At 43.0% G+C, this 26,803-nt stretch overlaps 1 protein-coding gene across 9 annotated transcripts in view; it reads left to right on the forward strand.

Moving 5' to 3' along the window:
- Positions 1-26,803, forward strand: part of ARHGAP32 (Rho GTPase activating protein 32) — a 368,820-nt gene that overhangs the window by 152,388 nt on the left and 189,629 nt on the right. For 7 of the 9 annotated variants that reach the window (XM_029074544.2, XM_029074539.2, XM_039913577.1 and 4 more), the window contains exons 3-5: positions 25,560-25,651; positions 26,284-26,325; positions 26,675-26,759. In XM_029074544.2, coding sequence (XP_028930377.1) covers positions 25,560-25,651; positions 26,284-26,325; positions 26,675-26,759 — 219 coding nt within the window. The remainder of the gene's footprint in view (positions 1-25,559; positions 25,652-26,283; positions 26,326-26,674; positions 26,760-26,803) is intronic. The other 2 variants (XM_039913578.1, XM_039913583.1) reach the window with 1 other exon arrangement.

Raw genomic sequence — 26,803 nt, forward strand, 5'->3', positions numbered from 1 at the left:
TTTATCCAAGCAGAATTGTTGCTAATTGAATGAAGACTGAAGCTACACTTTTTTATACTGTGCCTTGTTGTGGACAGTTCTTAAGGAGTGAAGTTGGAGGCAAAAGCATTCATTCATTCATTCAGTCGTTTTTATTGAGCGTTTACTATGTGCAGAGCACTGTACTAAGTGCTTACCCTTTCACTCGTCTGGTGTTGGCGAAAACATACATATAAATGATTCTAAATGGGGAAAAGGATAGCACAGCCATTTAAATGAAATAAATGTTTTTCAGTTTACTTTCAAAGACCAGCTATTGGTTAAGTTTGTAGTGCATTTTGTTTGCAGTTTGGATCATTCAAGATGGTGGAACTGTTTTCCCAGATGTGAGGCTAGTTTGGTTTTTGGGAAGCCAAATAAGATGGCAGGAAGTTTCAATTAGGGATGGGCAGCAGTGCATTTGGCCCCAACAGCCACACTTTTACCCAATGATGAGCATCTTATGGTCAGCAAATCCAGTATCAAACCAAAAGATACCTGTCAATACAGCCTGGCCTAGTGGGTAGAGCACGGGCCTGGGAGTCAGAAAGACCTGGGTTCTAATCCCAGCTCCTACATTTGTCTGCTGTGTGACCTTGGGCAAGATGTTTCCCTTCTTTGGGCCTCAGTTACCTCATCTATCAAATGAGGATTAAGACTTTGAGCCTCATGTGGGACATGGACTGTCTCCAATCTGATTAGCTCGTATCTAACCCAGTGCTCATTACAGTACGTGCACATTGCAAACACTTAACAAATACCATTATAAAAAAAAACACTACACATAGGAAACTAAAAATTATACCCAGCATCACCTCTCTCTTCCAAGTAGAGATCAAAAGCCATCACAAAACTTGTGGCTAAAGAGAGAGACAAGTTGAGCTGTCAGAGAAAGAAAAGTCAAGGGTAGATTGCTCTTCAGGATTGTAGAATTAAAGGATACTGTCAGACATTAATACTTGTTTATGTACCCGTTGTGGTCCAGGAAATATTTGCTCAAAATATGGAACTGGGCACAGTCACATGGATATTTCTGCCACTCTGGTAGCTGCTAGTGCTAGTCTTGGTCTTCGGTGCTGACATTTTTCTGTTCAGAAGCTGCTCTGGCATTTATTTGTCAAGGTCTTTGATTGGCAAGTCTCTCTTCCCTTTGGGCAGGAGATATCTGGAAGGTGAGGCCCTGCTCCTCTTTGGTCCCTGAAGAGTGCCCAAAGAAATGGGCGGTTGAGAATGCCGTGCTGGCCTTTGCCTTGAGTCAGTCAATCAATTGTATATATATATTTTTCTTTACTGGCATTTGTTAAGCATTTACTATGTGCCAGGCACGGTACTAAGCACTGAGGTAAATCCAGGCTAATGACGTTGGACACAATCTATGTCCCACATGGGGTGGGTAGTCTTAATGCCCATTTTACAGATGAGGAAACTGAGGCACAGAAAAGTTAAGTAACCTGCCCAAAGTCAGCCAGCAGACAAGTACTGGAGCTGGAATTAAAACCCAGGTCCTTCTGACTCCCTGGACTGGGCTTCTTTCCACCAGGCCATGCTGATTTCATTGTGTGCCTACTGTATGCAGAGCACTCCAGTAAGCGCTTGGGAGAGGTCATTACAACACAGTTAGTAGACATGTTCCCTGCCCTCAAAGAACTTATATTCTAGAGGGGAATACAGGCATTACTTCAAATTAGGGATACTCATTGAGTGCTGACTGTGAGAGCACTGTACTAAGTGCTTGGGAGAGTGCAGTATGTCAATAAACATTCCCTGTCCACAGCAAGCTTACAGTCTCGAGGACGAGCTTATGTATTTAAGTGCTGTGGGCATGAGGGTGGTGTGAATACCTAGTGCTTAAAGGGGACTCCCAGGTCAGAGACAGGAGCAGCACTCAGTTCCTGACACTCCTGTGGGAACTGGTCTGCAGTGGGAGGAGGATGAGGAAGAAGGGAGGGAGATGGGGAGCTGAGTTTCACCGTTCCAGAGATGCAAGTGACCCTATCAACATCAGTGGTATTTATCAAGCACTTACCATGCACAGAGCCCTGCACTAAGCTCTTGGGAGAGTACAATTCGACAGAGTTGTTAGACCTGTTCCCTGCCCGCAACGAGCATACAGTCGAGAGGGAACCTTTGGCTCAGAAATGCTCTCTGGATGGACTCTGTCCGCTCGTTCCCCTGCCCCACCATCCCCATAACACCATCTTCATTCTCCCATATTCCTTCTGCTGGCGCACACCGGCAGTTACCGTGAAAAACTGGCAGAGAAGTGAAAAACAGCAGAGAAGTGGTGAGCAACTGGAACTGCATGTGCAGCCTCACCCCTTACCTGCCCCCCCTAACCTCTCCTCCCTCCTATAGCTTTCTTTCACAAAGACCCCACATTGTTCTTTTTAACATAGGACACTCTAAAAAGTAGTTCACTCAGCTAATTGGAGGCAAGATTGTTTATTTGAAATTCACTGCCAATAGGTAAATGGGAAGTGCTTTGTATTTACCCAGGATATCAGATTACTTTGTATCTACCCAGTGCTTAGTACAGTGCCTGGCACATAGTAAGTGCTAAAAAGACGCCATAAGGAGAAAAAAAGTAGGACTTTATTTGGCACAAAGAAATTATAACATGGATAATTTAAGTTGTTCTCTTCTTCCTTTACCTGCTGCCAGGCAGGTGAAAGGTAAACTCCCTGGGGCAGTTAGTTGTCTACAGGTTTCAACAACAGCTCTATGAGATTGGAAACTACGACCTTCGTTTTGTTTAATTAGGAAACTTGGATTTCTAGCATTTCAATCATTTTTTTGCTGTAATTTGAATCTACATTGACTCAGACAACAGCATGTAGAGCACCCAGTGTGTGCAAAATACTGAAGTGCTGTTGGTAGTTATGAAGAAAGCATCCGATATGCCCCTCCCCTCACAGAGTTGTACTATAATGGAGGAAGGAAAAACAAACATCAGGATGTTAAGTGAATTTTGAGAGAATGAAATGAAAACTTGTTTTTTAAATTTTTAATAACCCAGATCCTTCTGACTTCCAGGCCTGTGCTCTATCCTGTAAGGCATGCTGCTTGAGAGTTGATTGTTTGGGCAGAGAATGGGTCTGTTTATTGTTGTATTATACTCTTCTCAGTGTTTAGTACAGTGGTCTGCACACAGTAAGCACTTAATAAATACAACTGTCTGACTTACCTGGGTTCTAATCCTGGCTCGGCCACTGGTCTGCTTCATGATAATGGGCAAGTCACTTCACTTCTCTGTGTTTCACTTACCTTGCCTATAAAATGGGGATTAATACTGTGAGCCCCATGTGGAACATTGAATGTTTCCTACTGATTAGCTTGTTTCTACTCCAGAGCTTAGTACAATTCCTGCCACATAGTAAGTGCTTAACAAGTGATGTTAAAAAAAAAAAAAAAAAGTAGCAACCCAACCATTGAGCTGGGGGATGAGAAGCAGCGTGGTTTAGTGGAAAGAGCATGGGCTTGGGAATCAGAGGTCATGGATTCTAATCCTACTTTCCGCCGCTTGTCAGCTGTATGACTTTGGGCAAACCACTTCACTTCTCTGTGCCTCAGCTATCTCATCTGTAAAATGGGGATTAAGACTGTGTGCCCCACTTGGGGCAACCTGATTACCTTGTATCTCTTTCAGCACTTAGAACAGTGCTTGGCACATAGTAAGCACTTAACAAATACCATTATTATAATTATTATTAAGGACAATCATTCTTGTTCTGCCCTTTGATACTGCAGAACATTTAAAATCTAAAACTTCCTACATGATTGTATTTTTTAATTCTTTTTTTATTTTTATGTTAAGTGCATACTATGTGTCAGGAACTGTACTAAGTGCTGGGGTAGATACAAGCTAAACAGGTTGACCAAGTCCCTGTTCCACATAGGACTCACAGGCTCAATCCTGATTTTATGGATGAGGGAATCGAAGCACAGAGAAATTATAACTTGCCCAAGGTCACACAGCAGGTAAGTGGCAGAGCTGAGATTAGAACCTAGGTTCTTCTGATCCCAGGCCTGTGCTCTATCCACTAAGCCATGTTGCTTCCATTTTAGATTGTAAGCTCCTTGTGAGGAAGGACTCTCTGATACGTTTGTTTGTAAATGTTTTCAAACTACTCGTAAGGGATCTAAGCCAAGTGAGTGTTGAAATAATTGAGTTGAACTACCCAGATATTTAAGGGACAGGTCAGCCCATCTTGTGTCTACTCCCACACTTTGTAAAGTACTTGGTATGTAGAAGCCACTTAACAAATACCAAAATTATTACTATAAATAGTGTTAGAGGCACAACGTGGTCTAGTGGATCGAGCCTGGGCATGGGAGTCAGAAGGACCTGGGTTCTAATTCCTGCTCTGCCACTTTGTTGTGTGACCTGGGCAAGTCACTTCACCTCCTTGTGCCTCAGTTACCTCATCTGGGAAATAGGGTCTAAGACTGTAAGCCCTATGTGAGACAGAGACTGTGTGTAACCCAGTAACCTTGTATCGATCGAAGCAATTAGTGCAGTGCTTGGCACGTAATAGGTGCTTTACAAATACAATTATTATTATTATTAGACCATGAAAGATACATTAGAGAGCAAAGAACAGAATCGTGTATACCCAGATTTTGAACCACCTTGCAATTTGGCCCCTTGGAGATACGATCTGTTCTGTTTGTTGACTTACCCTAGTGCTTGGAACAGGGTTTAAGACATGGTAAGCACTTAGCACATACCATTAAAAAAATACCCAGAACAAAACCCCCAGCATACTTTTGCCCAGCGTGGATCGATGTATGACTGAACACCATTCCTCACCCTCATCTGTTCCCTGGTTCCATTCCCGCAATACTCCCCCTGCCAACACATACATACACACACTGCACCCCGGATTCACCCCTTTTCCACCTCACGCTCCCTTTGCACTGAACGGCACTCTCTTACTCTCCTCATTTGGAAGGGAGGTGGGGCTCCAAGCTGGAGAAGAGAGGAGGTGATGGGGAGCGGAGGTGGCTGGCACGTCTCACTAGAATCAGAAGTATGTTTAGAGAAAAGAAAAATGTACTGTTCTGTTTAAAGCAGGGCATGTGGGGGGCTGGGGAGAGAGGGAGGCAAGTTTGGGATGTCGAAGCATCCGATCAAGAAGACACCAGGAGCCGAGGAGGGTGGCTAGAGAATAGGAAGGGATTTGCAGGGTAGTTTTTTGTAGGGCTCAGCCGTCATATTCACCTCAGGATCAGTTTTGGAGTGGATCTGAATTTATAAAATGTAGGTCTGTGGGAAAACGCACCTCTTGTTACAGTCTTTCAAACCATCAGTCTTTCAAACCATCATATAGATTGTACAGTTACTGTATAAACACCTTGGGGCAAGGACCATGTTTAATATCCACCAGTGTTTTTTCTACCAACACTTAGTACTAGGCTCTGCACACAGTAAGCACTTAATAAATACTATTACTATCACTACTATTGATTAAGCGCTGATTGGGTGAAGAGTTTTGTACTAGTGCATGAGAGTTGGAATAAATGATCTCTTTCCTCAAAGAGTTGATAATCACATTCACAGTACACCAACATTTTCAAAGAACATACACTGCTTGTATCATGGAATACACCACTTGTAGCTAATTATAGTTGTATATATTAAGTGGGGCTAGAGAGAGCAGCTGTTTTATTTCCATTTTACAGGTGAGGAGACCAAGGCTCAGAGACTTGCCTTAGGCCACCCAGCAGGCCAGTGGAAGAACTGGAATTAAGACCCAGATTCCTTAATTCCCAACCCTAAAATCCACCTATTAGACCATGCTGTCTCTCCAATCGAATCTGGATGAGGTGGGCAATTCTTTGGGCTGGAAGGCCATTTAACAAGTTTCAGTAATCTGCCAAGGTCCACGCTCATAAAATACTTGGTGTCACAATGCCTATCAATAAAGTTCTGACATCTGTGTATGAAGAGCCCTTCATGTTGTTTTCCTGCAAATTTATAGCACTGTATAAAGCTGCCAATAAACTTGAAAACAGGTCTACCCCCAAATTAGCTAGGTTCAAGTTGTGTGGATGCTGAACATAAGAGAAATGTGTGTGTACATGAGTGTATGTTTGCACCCGTGCGGGATGCTGAGATGTGTACATTAGTGTAAGCTTGTCATCTAGTCTGTAAGCTCCTTGTGGTCAGGGAATATGTCTCTTTATTGTTGTATTGTACTCTCCCAAGTGCTTAGTACAGTGCTCTGCACACAGTAAGCGCTCAATAAATATGATTGAATGAAGTTTCTTTGGCAGGACCAGCTGGTGGGCAGAGTCCACTCAGTTGGCAGACTGGATGTGGCCTCCACCATATGGATCAATCAGTAGTATTCACTGAGCACTTAGTGTGTGCAGAACGCTGTACTAAGCGCCTGGGAGAGTACATTACAACAGAGTAGGCTAGATTCGCTCCCTGCCTACAAGGAGCTTACAGTCTAGAGGGGGATGCAGATGTTAAAATGAAATACGGATATGGATGCAAGTGCTGTGGGGCTGAGGTAGGGGTGACTCCCAAGTGTTTAGAGAGTACAGTTGCAAGTGCAGAGGTGACACAGGAAGGAGAAGGGAGTAGGAGAAATGAGGGCTTAGTTGGGGAAGGCCGCTTGGAGGAGATGTGATAATGTGTTGTGGGATCTGTCGTCCCCAGGCAGTAACTCAGCAAATGGAGGATTCTGGCTTCACGTCTCCATCCCCATTTGTTAGTGATTGCTGTCATTCTCTCTGCCTGGTGTCTGGTTATTGTTCAACCTCAGGAAAGTCGCCTTCCTCGGAGACAGAAGGCCTAGGCCCAACTTTTGGTGGCTGGTGACTTTAAGGGAGAAGCCACTCCCCCCCCCCCCTTTCTGAGGGAAATCATTTGACGAAGGTTCACGGATCATGAGTATTATTTCTGTGGAACGCAACATTTGTCCACTTCAGAATTGGCTATTTTAGTCGCAATATTTCACTCTATTTGTAATTCCACCCTCTAGATAAAAATTAAATTTGCCCACATCTCTGGGCACATTTAGACTTTTTTCCAAAGTCTCTTAGTTCTTGGATTGAAAAACTGGAGGAGTTATGCTTATTTTCTGAAGTTCTTAAGTCATATGAGCGTATTTCATTTGGACGATTTGTTATATTTGTTTCCTGTAAGTTAAATGTGTGGTAAGTGAGGAGGCTGGCAATAATGTAGACTGTTATTTGTGTTACATAAGTCATTGTATGATCGGGGTGGGTCCCTGGAATGTGGTTCTTCTAAAGAGTGCAGAGGTTTCTTTATTCCTCTCCTCCTGCCAGAGAAAAGTACTTTTTTGAGGTTCTCCCAAAAGACACTACTCATCCTGGCTTAACACCGTATACCCCCTTATTACAAATCAGGTTGTAACAAAGCGTGCACAAAATGCAGATTAATTCTGAAGGAAGAGATGACTAAGCAACAGAAATTGCAGCATGACATTTCCGGACCATTCATTTCAAGAGACTGGTTTTCAGATGCATTCAGAAACGGTAGAGAAAGAAGCCTTTTACCCAGGCTGCCTTTCCCACGCATGTGGTATTGGAGGTTTTTTGTCCCTTGAGGACCTCGCTTTCCTCAACTAGTATGTAGTCATGCTGGGCGATGTGGGCCAGCACTATTTGCATGTGGGTCGCCTTTGTACATGTCTATAAGGTGATGTCACTGTTGACTTCTGGAGCCATGTCAAGTACACTGTGGAAGCTAATGCGATTTTAGGGGTTAATCAAGTTGGTTTGATTGGTCTTTCTTGATTGACTCACATTTTGTATTGAAATCAAGTGTTATTCACTTAGCCTCGACGTGTTTATTAGGAGGACTGGACGTGAACCACTCTTGACAAATAGGTGAACCACCATCTTGACAAATGAATAGGGCTTTGCAGGAGCAACATGCCTTCCTTTCATCTTTTCCCACTCCCTTCTCTGGTGCCCTGACTTGCTCCCTTTATTCATCCCCTCTCCCAGCCCCAAAGCACTTATGTACATCTCTGTAATTTATTTATTTATATTAATGCCTGTCTCTCCCTTTAGACTGTAAGCTCATTATGGTCAAGGAATGTGTCTGTTAGATTGTACTCCCCCAAGCACTTAGTCTAGTGCTGTGCTCACAGTAAGTGCTCAATAAATATGATTGACTGAATGGGTGACTGACTTTATCCATGCACTGATAGCCAAAGCATGCGCTTGTGGCTTAATAATGCCTTTCCATGAATTGAGGGGCCCCATCCCCGTGCTGTGAATTTCCACCCATAAAACATTCTGTGATTCAGAGGCCTGGATCTCTGCTTTTCAGCCGAAGAAACACATTACAGATAAGAGCAGCAGACTGATTGGTCTAGACCAGTGGAAATGAAGGGTCATGGGTTGGAACCACCTGCTTTAATTATATGGTTTGGGTCAGGAATGCATGCTAAATGGGTGACTCCCCCAGCTTCTTCCAGCCAAGTGCAAGAGTGAAACAAAGGGCCCCCAAACATCCTGCTTGTGGGGGAGGAGGCGGGGGGCCATAGGGGGGCTTACTCAGGAAGGGTGAGAGGCTTACAGGGAAAGTCCTTAAAATTTGGTTCTTGAAGAAAAAGAAGATACTCTGTCTCTCTTGATTGAAAAAAAGGAGAAAACCAAGTGACATCAGAATGGGAAATATTAGGTTACATTTTTCAGGTGTTGTGAGTGTAAAAATCCCAAACAATAGGGTCAGTAGAGGCCAAGTTTACTCAAGGTTATCAAATCCTTTAGGAAACATTTGCAAATTGAACTACGCACTTGGGTCCGTTCCCACTTAAGAAATTCGAATTTTCACCCCAACCCCGCAGCACTTCTGTCTGTATCCATCTATAATTTATTTTAATGTCTATGTCTTCCTGTAGGTGGTGGGGCTCCTTGTGGGCAAAGATCATGGCTACCTACTCTATTGTATTTTTCCAGCCACTTAACACAGTGTTCTGCTCATGCTCCTGCCTCCGACACTTGTCTGTTCTGTGACCATGGGCAAGTCCCTTAACTTTTCTGTGCCTCAATTACCTCATCTGTAAAATGGGTATTGCCAGCCACCGTATGTGGGACAGGGACTGTGTGCAACCTGATTATCTTGTATTTAAAATCCCAGCCTGGCACATAGTAAGTGCTTAACAAATACCGTTAAAAAAAAATTAGCCCTCAAATACCACTGATTGGAGAAGCAGCATGGCTTAGTGGATAGAGCACAGGTCTGGGAGTCAGACGGACTTGGGTTCTAATCCAAACTCCGTCACATGTGTGCTATTTGACCTTGATTAGATCACTTTGCTTCTGTGTGCCTCACTTACCTCATCTGTAAAATAGAAGAGTGTGAGCCCCATGGGGGACAGGGACTGTGTCTAATCTGATTAACTTGTATCTACCCCAGTCTTTAGAACAGTGTTTGGCACATAGTAAGCCCATAACAAGTACCATTATTATTAATATTATTAACAAAGCTCTGCAGGTAAAGAACTTCCTGAGTGGCAGGTGACATTACTTAATGTCAGTAGAGTCTGGGACAAGAGGCCATTTATCCAGTTGAATTCCTCTTCGTCCCCTGACTGGCAAAGGGGTGTCTGGTGTTCATGAGTGCTGTCCTCTTTAAGCCCAGATGTCTGGTTGCCTTCTTTATTAGGAACTGTAAGGAGATGTGTGTGATGGTGGTAAGTGGTTCAGATTCCACCAGAGAATCCAGGCTGAGTGGCAATCTGGAAAAGTTATTTGTAGAGGAGCCCGGTTGCTTTGACTTGCTTTGTCTGGGACCCAGAAACAGGAATCATTGGGGCCAAGGACTCTAGACCTCAGGCTTAAGGTTGCCGGCCCTGAGCCGCCAGTGGGTCACCTTTTATTTTATGGTATTTTTTAAGTACTTACTATGTGCCAGGAGCTCTACTAAGCACTGGGGTAGATACACGCTTATCAGGCTGGTCACAGTCCATGTCCCACATGGGACTCACACTCTTAAGACCCGTTGTACAGATGAGGTAACTGAGGCACAGAGGAAGTGAGGTAACTTGTCTAAGGTCACACAGCAGACAAGTGACAAAGCTGAGATTAGAACCCAGGTCCTCTTGATTCCCTGGCCTGGTTTCTATCCATCAGGCAACACTGAGGTGTAAGTTGCAGCCCTGGTTCGAGGCTCTCTCCTTGGGATGTCGGGCTGCCCAGCCAGTTCTCTGAACCAGCCACCCAAGAATGGGAGGCTGGCAGCCCATGAGCTGCAGAGCAATTTTAGGTTAAAGTGTTCCTGATAAAATTGTATTTAAATAGGTGTGTGCATGCATATATGTGTGTGTATATATGTATGTATGTATATATATATATATATATATATATACATAATCATTATCAATGCTATTTATCGAGTTCTTACTGCATGCCAATCACTATACTTAGCACTTGGGAAGCTACAGTTCAAGAGAATTGGCAGACACTTTTCCCACCCACAAGGAGCTTAAATTTGGGACATCTTGGTTAAATGTTATGCATGGATCCACTTGTATTACTAAAACCAGTGCTGCAGTGTGGGATTGATATCTCCCTTGGCTGGACTGTTCTTCCTCACATGAACCTTCAGGGAAATCCCTTCTCCCACTTTCTCCTTTATCTCCTCTTCCTTCATATGGCCCGTCTCCTCTAAGCCCCTCCTTTTCCAAGGGATTTAGGTGGTAGCCTGGTCATCTCACTAAGGGGTTCAAGTGTGCAAACATTTGCTCTGGTTTATGGCTCCTCAAATGGGCCTAACTCCACCCCCAGGCCTCCCTGAATAGTATAGTTGTCCCTTCACTGCTTTGATTTGAAACTGCAAGTAGGTGTCAGACTGAATTGTAGTAAAGTTGTGCGTGTACCCCAGATAGTTTTTGTCCCCCCAACAATTGAGAAGCAGTGTGGCCTAGATGATAGAGCAAGGGCCTGAGTCAGTAGCACCTGGGTTCTAATCCCAGCTCCTCCACTTGTCTGCCGTATGACTTTGGGCAAGTCATAGAGAAGCAGCAAGGCTTAGTGGAAAGAGCATGGGCTTGGGAGTCGGAGGTCATGGGTTCTAAACCCTGCTCTGTCGCTTGAAAGCTGTGTCACCTTGGGCAAGTCACTTAACCTCTCTGTGCCTCAGTTACCTCATCTGTAAAACGGGGATGAAGACTGTGAGCCCTACGTGGGACAACCTGATTACCTTGTATCTACCCCAGTGCTTAGAACAGTGCTTGGTACATAGTAAGTGCTTAATAAATACCAACATTATTATTTAACTTCTCTGTCCATGTTCCCTTGTCTGTAAAATAGGAGTTAAGACTGTGACCCCAAGTGGGACATGGACTGTGTCTATCCTTGTATCTTGTCTTATGCGGTCGAGGCATCTCCGACTCATAGTGACTCCAGGAACACAGCTCTCCCAGTATCCCCCACTTCCATCTACAGTCGTTCTGGTAGTGTATCCATAGAGTTTACTTGGTAAAAGCACAGAAGTGGTTTGCCGTTGCCTCCTTCTGTGCAGTAAAACTGAGCCTCTGCCCTCAACTCTCTCCCATGCCACTGCTGCTCACCACAGGTGAGTTTTGATTTGTTGCAGATCGCCTTCCACTCGCTAGCCACTGTCCATCCTAGGAGTGGAATGGATATGCCTCTGCTTAACTCTCCCTCCTGTAGTTGAGACTGGTAGAGTACTGGAACTCTCCAGGTGTGGCCCTGAGAGGGGTAACCTTGGATCTATCCCAGTGCATAGTACAATGCCCGGCACATAGTGCTTAACAAATACTATTAAAAAAAAATTGAAAGCTTGAGAGTTAAAGTATATCAATCTGCTTAGATTCCCCATTTTTTCTAAGCTCTCCAAATGGCATTTCACCAGTCATGTTTATTGAGCACTTACTGTGTGCAGAGCACCATACTAAGCTCTTGGGGGAGTATAATATAACAATATAGCAGAGTTGGTAGACACATTCCCTGACCACAGTAGAATCCCAATTTTCTAGATGAAAAAATTGAGAAGCAAAGCACGTGAGTGTCCCAAGCAAGGCAACTCTGGAATGAACACTACAGCCCTGGTCTAATTCCTCATTCCCTTTTTTAATTCCGGGTGTGTACGGCTTTATCCTTTTGGATTCCAGCAATACAGTAGGTGTCCTCTTCTTTCCTTTTGTTTCTTGCCTCCCGGTTCACCATCTTCACTTCTTGTTCTTCCTCTTGATTGCAGTTTAAACAGCTGTGTTGTCGAGGTGTAAACCTATTTCATTTTTTTTTTTAAATTTTTGTCATGGGCTCATACCACTTTCTGAGAATGACTGGAGTATCGCTAATTGTTAGGATTGACCGTATTCGCTTGCAAGAAGAAGAATCATCTGTAGGCAGCCCTCCTTTTGGAACTTGCTTTGTTCAGCATTTCATTTGTAATTGCTGCTCTCTGCTGTTCAGAGTCTGAATCACATTGGAATCGATCGAGTTTCCTTCTTGTAGAGTCAGTCAATCAATCACATTTATTTGGCGCTTACTGTGTGCAGAACACTAGACTTTAGTGCTTGGGAGGATACAACACAACAATATAACAGACACATTCCCTGCCCACAAAGTGTTTACAGTCTAGAGAGGGAGACAGTAATATAAATAAACTATATTTAATTTTATAATAAATTATATAATGATAATATGTTTAATCTATTCTATATAAATAAATGGGACTCAGGGGGAAGGGAGAGGAGGTGATAAGTAAAGGAAGCAAGTGAGGAGAACATAGAAGGGAGTTACCGATATGTTCCTTATGTTATTTGCTTTCAGGCAGCGTGGTTAGTGGTCCAGTTTTCTCCCAGGCAGTCTGGTTTACAGCCTGTGTGACCCCTGTCTTCTACCAGTACAGATCCAGGCACCTTTAGGTCCAGTATTTATGTTTTCATCCCTAAGTGCTCTATCCACTAGGTCATGCCGCTTCTGTAGAGAATGGAGGTATCCTTGAAATCCAGGGTATTTCTTTGGAATTCCTTATTTTGGGAGAGAGCCTTTGCAGGCATATGAGAAGCACGTCTGCTCCTTGTTTGCATATCTCAGCCCTGACAGATGTGCCAGTAGGTACTGGAGCTTTATCCTTCCTCAAGGCCCAGATTGCAGTGTGATTTCAGGAAAGGTTGGCACCAAGACCACATCTGTATGTGTGGGCATGTTAACTCTTATTCTTGGGCCTGATGCCCAGGGGTTGGAGGGACAGTTGTTTGGAGTGGCAGAAGTGATTAAGAAAATAATTGAGCATTGTGCCACCTCTGGAAGATTCTGCCATTTTCTGTGATGAAGTTGGCAACATCTAAACACTTCAGTCCAGGGATTTCCCACAGGCAGCCTGCAGTACGGCACTTGGTGGGGCCTGCAGAAATTCCTCAGGAATGGCTTGGCTTTGGTCTGTGGGCCCAGGGATGGCTGCAGCCGTGGCATCACATGTTTGCCAGGCAGTTTCCTTAGTTGGGTTCTAGGCCTCAGTGTTAGACTCCTGTAAGCATCCCTTTTGTCAGAGCACCCGAAAGGTGTGGATGAAGAATTTGCCTGTTGTACCATAAGTAGCTTTCTTCTCACTTAACCAGTTTTGGAATTGTCTAATAATAACCCCGGTCAAATTTGCTCCCTGCTCTACACTCTCTCCTAAAAACAAAGCCCCTCTCAAAGAAAATGTTTCTCTTCACGTTCTCTTAGGTGTAGCTCTTTGGAAGTGTAGGTGGGATTAGGGTTAGGGCTGGGGAAAGCTGAAGAGATAGTTATGCAGCTTTTATTGACAGTATTTTTAATTTTGTTCATCAGTTATACTAACAAACATCCAGAATCCACAAGAGTTCTCCCTATACCACAAAAGAAGCAAGAGGTCATTGTCTATGGTATTTGTTAAGTACTGTGTGTTAGGCACTGTGCTAAAAGATTGGTTAGATGCAAGCTAATCAGATTGGACACAGTGTCCCACATGGGGCTCACAGTCTTAATTCCCATTTTATGGACGAGGTACCTGAAGCACAGAGAAGTTAGCAACTTGCTCCAGGTCACACAGCAGCCAGGTGGCAGAGCTGGGAATATAACCCAAGTCCTCTGACTCCCTGACCCATGTTTTAGCCACCAGGTCGTGCTGCTTCCCATTTAAAGCCCAGATGGGAAATGGGATTGTTAAACCCTCCATGGATCTATTATTCCTATGGTATTTTTTGAGCTCATGCTCTGTGTGAAGTTCTAGGCTCTCAGCTGAAGTTAGGGTACTTTGCAGGAGCTTTAGGGCACTTCTGCTGAATTGCTAATTGATGTATCTGAGAAGGAGGGAGGGGTTGAGATTGAGGCAGTAGTTTGACAAGAAAACTGTGTGTGTGTGGATGCAGTGGTTCACTGTAGGGCTCGTGCAAGTCGGAGTGTGAAGTGGAGAGAATCTAAGAGACCCTGTCTGACTGCAACAAAAGAAATGAAGAAATTCTATTCCTGTTTTAGAGGAATGATCCATTCAGCCCAGTATTGTGTCTACCCCAGTAGCATCAGCTGGTGTTTGTTGTGAGCAGTGGATGTATCTACCAACTCTGTTGTACTTGCCCTGGCCCTTAGTACAGTGCTCTGCACACAGTCAATGCTCAATAAATGCCATTCATTGGTGATGAAGGGGGGAACAGTGAGGTAGTTGCTCTGCTCATTTTTCTCTGATGAGCTACTATGTGAAGACCACTATACTAAGCACTCAGGAAAGTACAGTGTAGTTGGTAGACACATCCCCTGCCCACAAGAAGCCTCTAGGCTATCAAATCTGGGTAGTGGTTTTGCAAAATCCAAGTTGTCAGTTCCAGAGCAATACATTACACAGTGTGTACTGGGGTAAGTGGATTTGTGGAGGATTTCATAGTCTACATTGAGTTGATGCATCCAGCAGAAGTTAACTGGAAGTCAGTGCATCAGCTCTTAGAAACTCAATGCATTTTATCTGCATTTGTTGGGTAAGTGACTCGGGGAGCGTGTTTGGACTGTAAGAAGGGGATCCTAACAAATGAAATAACATTTTCGTCTCTGCAGGTAGTTTATTTATGATTCATTTGTGCAATATCCACTTCTTTTAATTCATAAATGTCAGTATTGGTGGAATTTTAGTGAAATGATCTGTGGTCCAGAACGTATTTTTAAAAAACATTAGAAAGCTTATTAGGTTAAGGGCCAGAGTACATAAGATGAGTGAGATTTGAGGTGTACATCATGTATAAAATTCATAATATTTTTATGGTATTTAAGTGCTAACTACATGCCAGGCACTGTACTAAGCTCTGGTGTAGATACACAGTAATCAGGTTAGACATAGTTCATGTGTCACATGGGGCACACAATCTTAATCCTCATTTTACAGATGAGGTAACTGAGGCATAGAAAAGTTAAGTGACTTGCCCAATGTTGCTCAACAGACACATGGCAGAGCTGGAATTACAACACAGGTCCTTCTGACTCCCAGGCCCCGCTCTATTCACTAAGCCATTCTGCTTCCTAATAACACACTGATGCTCTTAACATATGCATATGGTACTTATGGCTTTAATTTTTAAAACTTATTAGTATCTTACTAAAGCATATCTAGAGGAGATTTATAAATCAGTGCTCTTTGGAATGACTTTTTACTGGAGGAGGCATTGAAGCCTGTTGGTGATAAGAATTAAAGCACTGAACTATTTTAAAAGCTGGCTAAAAATCCCAAGATTTCAGTAAAACCAATTTTTCTCTCACGGACAGGGAGACATCGGGGCTCCAGGGCAGGCCTTTACCATCATCTGGCCCAATTTGCAGCCTCTTTATCAGTAAGAGTCTAGAAGTATTCCCTCGAAGCCATTAGGTTGATTCCCCCATTTAAGGTTGAGCCCAGAAATTAGAATTGATTTTTTTTTCCCCAGAGCCCTAGCTTTGCCACCAACTCACATTGCCGACAGAACTTGAGAATCTCAGTGTTACATATCATGATGCCTATTTCTGTTCCATGTGCAGAAGGCTGAAACTCTTTTCACTTTTTAACTGTCCTTGGAGTAGAAGTTAGGAATTAGATGATACAGTTACTGGCTGTGCATGTTTTATAGGATTGCCAGTAATCATTGACCTGAACATACTGAAAGCAGGGCAGCAGTCATGTGCATCTGGAATTGTGCAGCTACTGGAGAAGTAAAACCAGGTCAACCTGGCAAAGTAAATCTGCTAGGACCAAGTAATATTATATCTGTAATTTATTTATATTAATGTCTGTCTCCCCCTCTAAACTTTGAGCTCATTGTGGGCCAGGAATGTGTCCGTCGTTATATTGTACTCTCCCAAGGGCTTAGTACAGTGCTCTGCACACAGTGCTCAATAAATACAATTGACTGACAAATACAAATTCGACACATTTTATCTAGTCATGAAACCATATTGTAAAATGTAGCTCTGATTTTATTTCATGGAGTCCAAATGATTTGAGCAGAGCTATCAGCTCTTTAAATATGAGAAATAGCAAGTGGCTTATTTCTGGTTTCTTTGAGTGCAGCAGAGAGGGCGTGGAGGACGAGGAACAAATGCTATACAAATTCGATATTTATTCAGCTGTTTCATTCTGACATAGTCATTCTTCTGTCTGTGGGATCCTTGTTCTCTCTCCTGTTCCCCTATTTGTAAAAAATACAATTTTCTCTGTCTCCCCATTAGAACGTATACTTTCTAAGGGTTAGGGAAATGTTTCACTTCTTCTGTACTCCCCCAAACTCTCAGTATTGAGCGCTGCTGTCCATAGGCACGCTATACATTCCACTGATGACAAACAAGGGAAGCAGTGAGGCCGGGTAGATAGAGCACAAGCTTGGGAGTCAGAGGACCTGATTCTATCCTAACTCCACCACTTGTCTGCTGGGTCACCTTGGGCAAGTCACTCTCTGCCCAAGTTCCCCCATCTGCAAAATGGGAATTGAATACTTGTTCTCCTTTCTACTTAGACTGTGAGCCCCGCGTGGGAACTGATTATCTTCTCTCTACCCCAGTTCTTCATACAATACTTGGCACAGAGTAAGTGCTTAACAGATACCACAATTATCATTATTTTTAAGGCTAGGGTTTTAAAAGCTGGGGAAAAGGAGCAGCGTAAGCATTCCTCTTTATTGCTTTTTTGATTATACGCGTCCTGCTGCAATCTTTCCCATAGATTTCTCAGAAACACATTCACTTTTCGGGAACCTGCAGAGGCATCATCAAAAGCAGTCAGAGCTATTTCATCTTCACATAAGCCTCGCTGTCAATCAGATTACCCCAACCAGGATGAGGCATGTTGCTTATATTGCTCTTGGGCAACTGTAATTGCAGACCCCGGCAGATCATTTTTATTAATTCAGTAGGACTTTGCTAGGTTTTAAATGTTATGAAATTTAATTACTTCCACATTGTGTGGAAAGCCGTGTTCATCAATCTAAAAAGTGCAATAATACTTACTGGAGGTTTCAGTGGTAAAGGACAGTCTACGAGAAGAAAGCTGTAGTCAGTAGACATCTGAGCCTCAGTTTTATGGGTTTTAAAAGGAGTAATAAAGTAAGACCCACAGAAGTATGAGGATTGACTGATTTTTTTCAAATAACCTTTTAAAACCTTACTATTTTTGATTAAAAATAATTGTTTGCACCATTAAACTTGAATTCATAGTAAACTTTGTTTTTAAAGTATAAGATTTCATGATTTTTGCAGAATGGAAAAATCCCTGGCATATTTGCTACACAGTAAGGATTGGGTTTCTACGGATGCTTCTAGCATTCAATGCCTGAATGTACAATTTTACATTTCTTTTTAGGCTCTTTAAGATATATTGTTAAAACTCCTCTCTTAGTCTGTTGTCAGTTTTCCAGTATTTATGTTTGTGCAGATATCAGCATTTGAACACAAAATATTAATAACAAATTCTTGTCATACTGAACATTTAATTGTGAAATAGTTCTTTCCTCTGTCGTTACCCTTGTCCCTAATCATCTGTCCCCAATAGTACCTGTGCAACTTTAACCCCATTTGATGACTTTAGGGTCATCCCTCCCGACCCCCCAGATCCGGCGCATTAGGGATTTACCCCTCCTCACCCTCTCAAGTCAAGCAGTAGTACTGTTCCACCTTGGATTCTGAAACTCCCCTTCTGTCAAGCACAAAATCCCTTTAATCCTGCAACACACTCTTCTGAAACAGCCTGTGTGACTAGATGGTGAGAGCCACTCTGAGATGAAGGAGCTCCTTGTAGCAAACTAAAGCATTTTGCATATCCTCCCAACCCTCACAACAAAGATGCTTAATGGAAGTCTAAGTTGGGCTCTGCAGAATGGAACTAACAAGCATCTGTGATAAATGGGCAGCTTGTGAAGGCTGAAGAGATGCAAGGCTCTTCAAGAAGAAAGGGGAAAGTGATAATTGTGGAAACTCTTGTGGGATTGATTTTACTGCTTCTGCAAAATTCTAACCTTTTGGGCTGACTCATGAAGGACCTAGTTCACTCTGCCCTTACAGGATCACCCTGGAGTTTTTCTGCATTTCAGATTCAGGAGAAATGCAGGAAACAACATCAAGACACTTTTATAGAAAAACACATTTTGACACTGTTGGCATTATTTATTTTTTAATGGTATTCATTAAGTGCTATGTGCCAGGCACCATACTGGAAGCTGGCACAGGATAATCAGGGCGGGCACAGTCCATGTCCCAGAGAAGATCACAGGCTCAATCCCCATTTTGCGAATGAGGTAACTGAGGCCCAGAGAAGTGAAATGACTTGTCCTAGGTCACCCAGCAGATAAGTGGAGGAGCCACGATTAGAACCCAGATTCCCAGGCCCGGGCTCTTTCCAATAGTTGACACTGCTTTCCACAGTCCCAGACACTAGTCTGGGACTGTGGAAAGTGCTCAACGGACCAAGATTGTAAATTAAGTAGTTTATTCAGTTGTATATATCGAGCACTTACTGTGTACGGAGCACCATACTAAGCACTTGTACTAAAACTACTCCAATGACAGCCTGACGGTCCGCTTTAGAATTGGAGGGGTCTTGGCCCCCCTGCTCTACCAGGCTTCGGGAAAGAACAAAGGAGCCAAAAGCGGGGCCCAAAATGCGATTCTGGTTCCCTGAGAAACTCTTTCAACTCCAGTCTTTGGTATCAGTTAAACTTGCGCAAATCACTTCTGCAGGAGCTCCTACAGGTAGATGACCAAGCTCTAGAACTACCCACCAAATATGATAATCAATGGTATTTATTGAGTGGTTACTACATGCAGAGCACTGTACTAAGTGTATGGACGAATACAATATGCCAGTCAGTTACATTTATTAAGCACTTACTGTGTGCAGAGCACTGTACTAAGTGCTTGTGAGAGTACAATAGAACAATCAACAGACATGTTCCCTGCCCACAACGACTTACAGTCTAGGATACAGGTTACAGAGGATACACTTGGTTATCAAAGTTTCTGATCAAGGCAGCATTAAGCACTTACGCCCTTAAGCACTCATATCTAGTACGGGATCCCCATCAGAGCACTCTTCTTTGAGAAAATGCCATTGAATTGTAGTGCTGGGGAATCTTTACAGCTTTTCTCTTTGAAACAGTATGGCCTAGTGGATAGAATATGGACTTGGGAGTCAGTAGGGCCTGGATTCTGATCCTGGCTCCGCCACTTGTATGCTGTGTGACCTTGGGTAATTCAAGTAAGCTCATTGTGGGCAGGGAATGTATCTGTTAAATTGTACTCTTCCAAGCGATTAGTACAGTGATTCATACATAGTAAGCACTCAATAAATACGATTGACTGACTGATTTAACATCTCCGTGCCTCAGTTACCTCATATGTAAAATGGAGATTAACACTGTGAGCCCTCTTTGGGAGAAAGACTGGGTCCAACGTGATTATTTTGTATCTACCCCAGTGCTTAGAACAGTGCTTGGCACGTAGTAAGTGCCTAACAAGTATCTAAATTATTATTATTTATTGTTATTGTAATGGCATCTGTTTGTCTTCCCCCCCATTATAAACTCTCTGAAGCAATCAATAGTATTTATTGAGAAGCAGTGTAGCCTAGTGGAAAGAATACAGGCCTGGGAGTCATAGTACCTGAATGCTAATTCTGGCTCTGCCACTTGTCTGCAGTGTGACCTTGGGTAAGCCACTTAACTTCTTTGGGCCTCAGTTTCCTCATCGAAAATGGGAATTAAGACCGGAGTCCCTTGTGGGTTAAGGACTGTGCCCAACACAATTATCTTGTATCCTAGCACATAGTAAGCGCTTAACAAATACCATTGTGGTGGTTTTTCCTGAATGCAGAGCACTGACTAAGCGCTTGGGAGAGTACAATACAAGAGAGGTAGCAGGTATATTTTCTGCCCACCTGGTAAAGACAGAAACTGTGTTTTTTTTCCATTGTTTGCCTCTAAACCCTTAATTCAGTGCTGTTAAACCCAGAAGGCACTCATGTTGTTATCACTGTTGCTGCTGTTATTGCTGATGAACTGCTACTACTATGAATTAATGGATTAAATCATTTTTAAAAAAAGAGATCCTACTCTGGCTTGGCAAAAGCTTTTTTTTTTTTTAACATTGAACAAGGCTTCCTACCATGTTCATCAAGGTTGGCTGCTCTAATTGGAAACAGCAGTGATGGCAGAATGTAAAAAATCGGAGCAAATGGATGTAGTGTAACAAGCCTATTAGATCCACAATTAGAAGACTTCAACAGAAAAATGATTCATGTGAAATGGACTCTGAGAACTAGCAAATATGAAGGCATGGTGGTTCATTTTGGGGGGAAAGATTTCAACTGTTACAGAGCAGTTTTTCAGTAAATTTATGGAGAGATGCATGTAAGCCTCCAATTATTAACTTAACGAATTGAGTTGGTAATTTGACAATGAAAAGGCCACCTGTATTGATGTGGGCAGATCTCATGTGGATGAAAATAAGAGTCACCATCATATGCTGAATCGAAGATAATAATAATGGTACTTGTTAAGTGCTTACTATGTGGCAAGCACTGTTCTAAACGCTGAGGTAGATACAAGGTAATCATATTGTCCCACATGGGGCTCACACTCTTATCCCCCTTTTACTGATGAGGTAACTGAGGCACAGAGAAGTTGAGTGACTTGACCAAAGTCACACTGCAGAATTAGAACCCACAACCTCTGACTCCCAAAAAAGATATTTTTGTTTTGTGCTGACTTGGCTGTTAGAAGTGGGGGAAAGCAATAGAGTAGCTAATCAATCTTCACAGGGATGTAAGTGTTACTGTTCCAAATTGCAAGTATTCCCTTCTTGCAAATCATCCATTCATTTGGCTTGGAAAACCAAACAAGGCTTTTTGCCTCCAGCAGCTGACTTTTCTACGATCAGCCCCTAACCTTGGCATTATCCTTGACTCATTTCTCTCATTCAACCCACATATTCAACCTGTCACCAAATCCTGTTGGTTCAACTTTCACAACATTGCTAAAATCCACCCTTTCCTCTCCATCCAAATTGCTTCCATGTTAATCCCAGGATTTGTCCTGTCCCTCCTTGATTACTGCATCATCCTCTCCCTGCCTCCTGTCTCTCCCCACTCCAGGTCATACGTCACTCTCCTATGTGGATCTATAAAAAAAAATTCAGTCAGTGTTCTCCCCACTCCTTAAGAACCGCCAGTGTGTGCTCATCTACTTCTACATCAAACAAAAACTCCTCTCCATTGACTTTAAATCACTCAATCACCATACCCACTCCTATCTTACCTCACTGATTTCTTACTACAACCCAGCTCACACTCTTCACTCTTCTAATGCCAGTGTACTCACTGTTCCTCAGTCTCATTTATCTCGTAGCTGACCTCTTGCCCATGTCCTGCTTCTGGCATGGAATACCCTCCCTCTTCTTATCTGACAGTTGATCACTCTCCCCACATTCAAAGCCTTACTAAAACACATCTCCAACAGGCTTTTCTCAAATAAGCCCTAATTTCCTCTTCTCTCACTCCCTTCCTTGTCATTTTTACACTTGAATTTCCATCCTTTATTCACCTCTCCCTCAGCCCCAACACCACTTATATACATATCTGTAATTTATTTCTATTAATATCTGCCCACCCCTCTAGACTGTTCAGTCATTGTCAGGGAAAATATCTACCAACTCTGTTGTATTCTTCTAAGTGCTCAGTACAGTGCTCTGCATTGTAGAAGAATTCAGATTAGAAGAATTTAATAAGAAGCCGCATGGTCTAGTAGAGCAGGCTGGGCCTGGGAGTCAGAGGACCTGGGTTCTAATCTGAATCCACCACCTGTTTGCAGTGTAACCTTGGGAAAATCACTTAGTTCTCTGTGTCTGTTACCTCATTTGTACATACATAGAAAGTTCTTAACTAGTACCATTAAAAAAAAATTGTGGTATTTGTTAAGCTCTTGCTCTGCTAAGCAGTGTACTAAGCGCTGGACTAAATACAAGGTAATCAGACTTGTTCTCTGTCCAACAGCTAACAGGATTCCTGCTCTAGACCTTCTATGAACATCAAAGCTTTGTCTGTTGTAGTATAGCTTTGCTGAGGTAGGAACAAAAGCCCTAAAAGACCCTAAAGAGTGTCCCCTTTTTGTTCTCCAAGAGATGTAGGTAAACCCAATCAGGTTTTTCAGTAGTGATCTTCAGGTTTCTATTGACCAGTGTTTAGTTGTAGCACTTGGACCATCTGGTGGTATTTACTGAGTGCCTACCGTATAGAGAGCACTGTATTAAGCTCTTGGAAACATGGAACTCAACAGAATTGGTAGACATGATCCCTGCCCAGGAGTTTACAGTCTGTTGGGAAGACAAAATAGATTAAGCATAGGGGAAATAGTAGAGGATGAGAATATGTACATAAATATTGTGGGATTGGATGAGTGTCAAAGTGCTTAAGAGGTTCAGAGCCAAGTTCCTAGTCAGTGCAGAGGGGAGGATGGATAGGGGAAATAAAAGCCTTGTTCTGGGAAGGCCTTTTGGAGGAAATGTGATTTCAGGAGGGTTTGAAAGTGGGGAGAGGGGAGGGAGGGAGGGAGGGAGGAAGTTTCAGGGCTTAGGGAAGATGTGGACAAGAGGTAGGTCGTGAGATAGATGAGACTGAAGTGGTTGTGGTGTTAAAGGAGCAGAGCATACAGCTTGGGTTGTAGTAGGAGATTGGTAAGGTTAGGTAGCAAGGAGAGCTGATTGAGTTTTAATGTGTTTCCCCTTCTCAAGTAAAACTTCCAATATGTGGCATTTGTGTCACCTGTCACTTGTGCAATAAAAATATTCTGGCAATCTTACAAATCTCTCCAGTTTTGATTTTAAGTTAAGTGAAAAGTTAAAATAGGCCAATAACATTTAGAAGAACTTTTGAGTTTCAAGTTAAAATTTTTGTAGCAGGAACTGTGTAAGTAGTATAATGTAAATGTACAATGTAGTAAGTAGTACAATGTAAACCTGGTTTCTTGGATACATTTTGGTGGTTTTTTTTGAGAAGTAAAGTGCTTTTTGATCTTTGGTTAGTTCACTGCACTGTCTTGAAGTACAAAAGCTATTTCCTGGGTATTTTTTTTTTTATGGTATTTGTTATGCCCTTACTATGTACTAGGCACAGTTCTAAGCACCAGGGTAGGTGCAAGGTAATCAAGTCCCACATGAAAATCACAGTCTTAATTCCCATTTTACAGATGAGGTAACTAATGCCCAGAGAAGTGATGTGACTTGCCCAAGACCACACAGCAGACAGGTGGCAGAGACAGGATTAGAACTCAGGTCCTTCTGACTCCGGGCCCGTGCTCTACCCACTAGGCATTGCTGCTTCTGCTTCTCATTTCAGTTCCCTAAGAATAGTTTTTTTTTTTTAAATGAAATGAACAATTCCTGTTGTTCCTCGCCCAACGGCCACAGAAGAAAAAAAAAAAAAGCGTGTTGTAGCATGGGTCCAGTAGCACGGAGCCAATTTCATTCACATACACTTCATGAGTCTTTCTGTCTCTCTGCTCAGATAATGGTATTATAGTGTGCCATTATCTCAAAGTGTAAAGTTACTACTCCCTCATCATAAGTAAAGTATTTGGGGAGGCACATGAAGCATATTTGAAGTCCTTCCCTTATCCTTGTGCAAAGATGAACATATTGGTTGCCATAGGAATATTTTTCCCATGCAGCTCGTAGGGAATGATGCTTTGGTTAATGTGCATTGATCAGAAACTCCTTACCATCGGCTTTAAAGTACTCAATCAGTTTGCCCTGCCCTACCAAGCCTTACTGATCTCGTACTACAGCCCATTCTGCACACACCATTCCTCTGGTGCCAGCTTACTCATTGTGCCTGATCTCGTCTATCTCACTGCTGACCCCTTTTCCAAATCCTCATTCTAGCCTGGAACTGGCTCCCCATCTATATGTGCTGGACCACCATTCTTTCCACTTTCAAAGCATTATTAAGGTCACATTGTCTCTAAGAGGCTTTCCCCGATTAAGCCCTCTTTTCCTCGGCTCACCCTCCCTTCTGTATCGTCTGTGCACTTGGATCTGTGACCTTTGAACATTTGATATTCGCCCCAACCGCACAGCACTTATGCACATATCTTTAATTCATGTATTATAAATTACTTAGATTAATGCCTGTCTCCCCCACTAGACTGTAAGGTCAGGGAATTATGGGCAGGGAATGTGTCTGCTATTTCTATTGTATCATACTCTCACAAGTGCATAGTACAGCGCTGTCCATGTAGTAAGTGCTCAGTAAATATCATTGATTTCAGAGGGTGGAAGAATGAAAACTTAATCTGTATTAGACTCCAACATTGCTGCTGTTACTGTTATTACTTATATTTATTTACTTGTATTTATATTAATTATTTATATACATTACTTACATTTATTCAGCACTGGGTCAGTTAAAAGAAAGTCAATTAAAGATGGGATCCCTGTCCACATGGGATGCACAATCTAAGTCGGGGAGGGTGGAAGCCTATCCAACACAATAAGAAGCCGCAGTTGATTAGAAAATTTTACAGTTAAAAAAATGAGAGCAGATCAACCACACTGGAGGGGGCAGTTTTTGAGACCTCAGGGGTCTAGGCCAACTGCCACAGCCTTTCTAATGTCATAGTCCTTGTGGAGACAAACTTGGTTCTGATGGACTCTGAGGGGAGGACCAGGCTTGGTTCCGGTGGGCTTCAGTGGGAGGAGGCAGGCTTGGTTTCTGTGGACTTTGTGGGAGGGAGCGGTATTGGTTCTGTTGGATTTTGTGGGGAGGGGACGGGCTTGGTTCCGTTGGACTTGGTGGGGAGGGGCCAGGATTGGTTCCAGTGGACTTGCTCAGCACACAGTAAGCGCTCAATAAATATGATTGAATGAATGAATGGGCTTTGTGGGGAGGGGGCAGACTCGGTTTCAGTAGACTTCAGAGGGAGATGGGGAGGCTTTGCCAGGCAACCTGGCTCCTGCCCACCTCCTCAACAGAACATCCACCTTAGCCTTTTTCATATTTAAGCAGTAATGTTCTCAGAACAGTGGCATTGAACAACTCTCTCGTTGTTTTGGTTCTTCCCCTGCAGGCAAGAGGAGCAGATGTCCCTGAGATTCCCGGAGAGCTGCCACTTAAGACGTGTGGCAGTACAGCCAGCATGAAGGTCAAACATGTAAAAAAGTAAGTAGTCATTTTACCGTAAGCCTTGAAACCAACTTTAAAGAGATTGATTTCTTTTTACTGTTGCTTTCAAACCTTCTTGAAGATGCCTTAGTTCTGTCCTAGCGTGTCTAGGAAGCTCAGATCTAATTTGCTGGGTAGCTGGACTAATGTGAAGGGAATAGGTCTGTAGATGGGTATTTGACTGACAAAGCAGTACATCACTTAGTAGGTTTAAAGACATGCCCTCTTCAGCCCAGAATAAAGCTGAGTTTTCTCTCTCTGAGGTATATGTTCCTTAACAGTCTGAATGTAAAAAAAAAAAAAAAAAGTTGATTGAAATCCAAGCAGGTTCATTCTGAGGACTCTTCAGTCCTGGCCTGATGGCTGTTAGAAAAATCAGGCCTTTCCTACAGTCAGGGACTAATAGTCAAGATAGCCCTAGGGCTCAGCTTGAACTCTAGGTAGTGAGAGATTCTGACTCACTCATTGCCTCACAAGCTGAATCTTCTGGAGAAGTTTTATATTGGCTTTAGCAGAAAGGACTATGTGGTAGAATCATCTCTCTGCCTTGAAATCGAGTGCAATAATGATGCCTCAGCTCCAAGAAGGAGGAGAGCGAAAGGATAAAAATGTTTGTTCTGCACTCTCAGATCCACCAATCCAGGTCTGCTGGGCTGTGACAACATTCACAGGTAAAAAATCTGCATTCACTTATCTGGTGTGGTCATTTCAGCTTTTACTGGCTACCATTGGAAAATGAGTTTCTGTGGCCGTTGAGAAAGAGATCTTTCTCAGGGCTTTTTTGCATTTTAGCTCCCTCAGGTAGCTTGTAGTGCTGCCATTTTCTCATTAGCCTGCCCCTTGTGCCAAATCAGACTCCCTTTTGCTTTAATGTGCCATGCAAGCAGAGTGTGTGTATGGCTGTGTGTGCGTGTGCGTGCCGCCTTCAGAAAATGTCCCCTTCCTCCACTAACCATAGCCGTAGTCAAGACTCTTAGACTACCAATTCATTTCTCATTTGCTTCTTTGTGTGTGCTACAGGTTGCCCTTCACGAAGGGCCACTTTCCAAAGATGGCAGAGTGTGCTCACTTTCACTACGAGAATGTGGAGTTTGGCAGCATCCAGGTGAGTCTCAGCTTTCAAAGCCATCTCCCACAGTCTTGAGTTCA

Source organism: Ornithorhynchus anatinus, chromosome 11 (assembly GCF_004115215.2).
Source record: "Ornithorhynchus anatinus isolate Pmale09 chromosome 11, mOrnAna1.pri.v4, whole genome shotgun sequence".
Taxonomy (NCBI): domain Eukaryota; kingdom Metazoa; phylum Chordata; class Mammalia; order Monotremata; family Ornithorhynchidae; genus Ornithorhynchus; species Ornithorhynchus anatinus.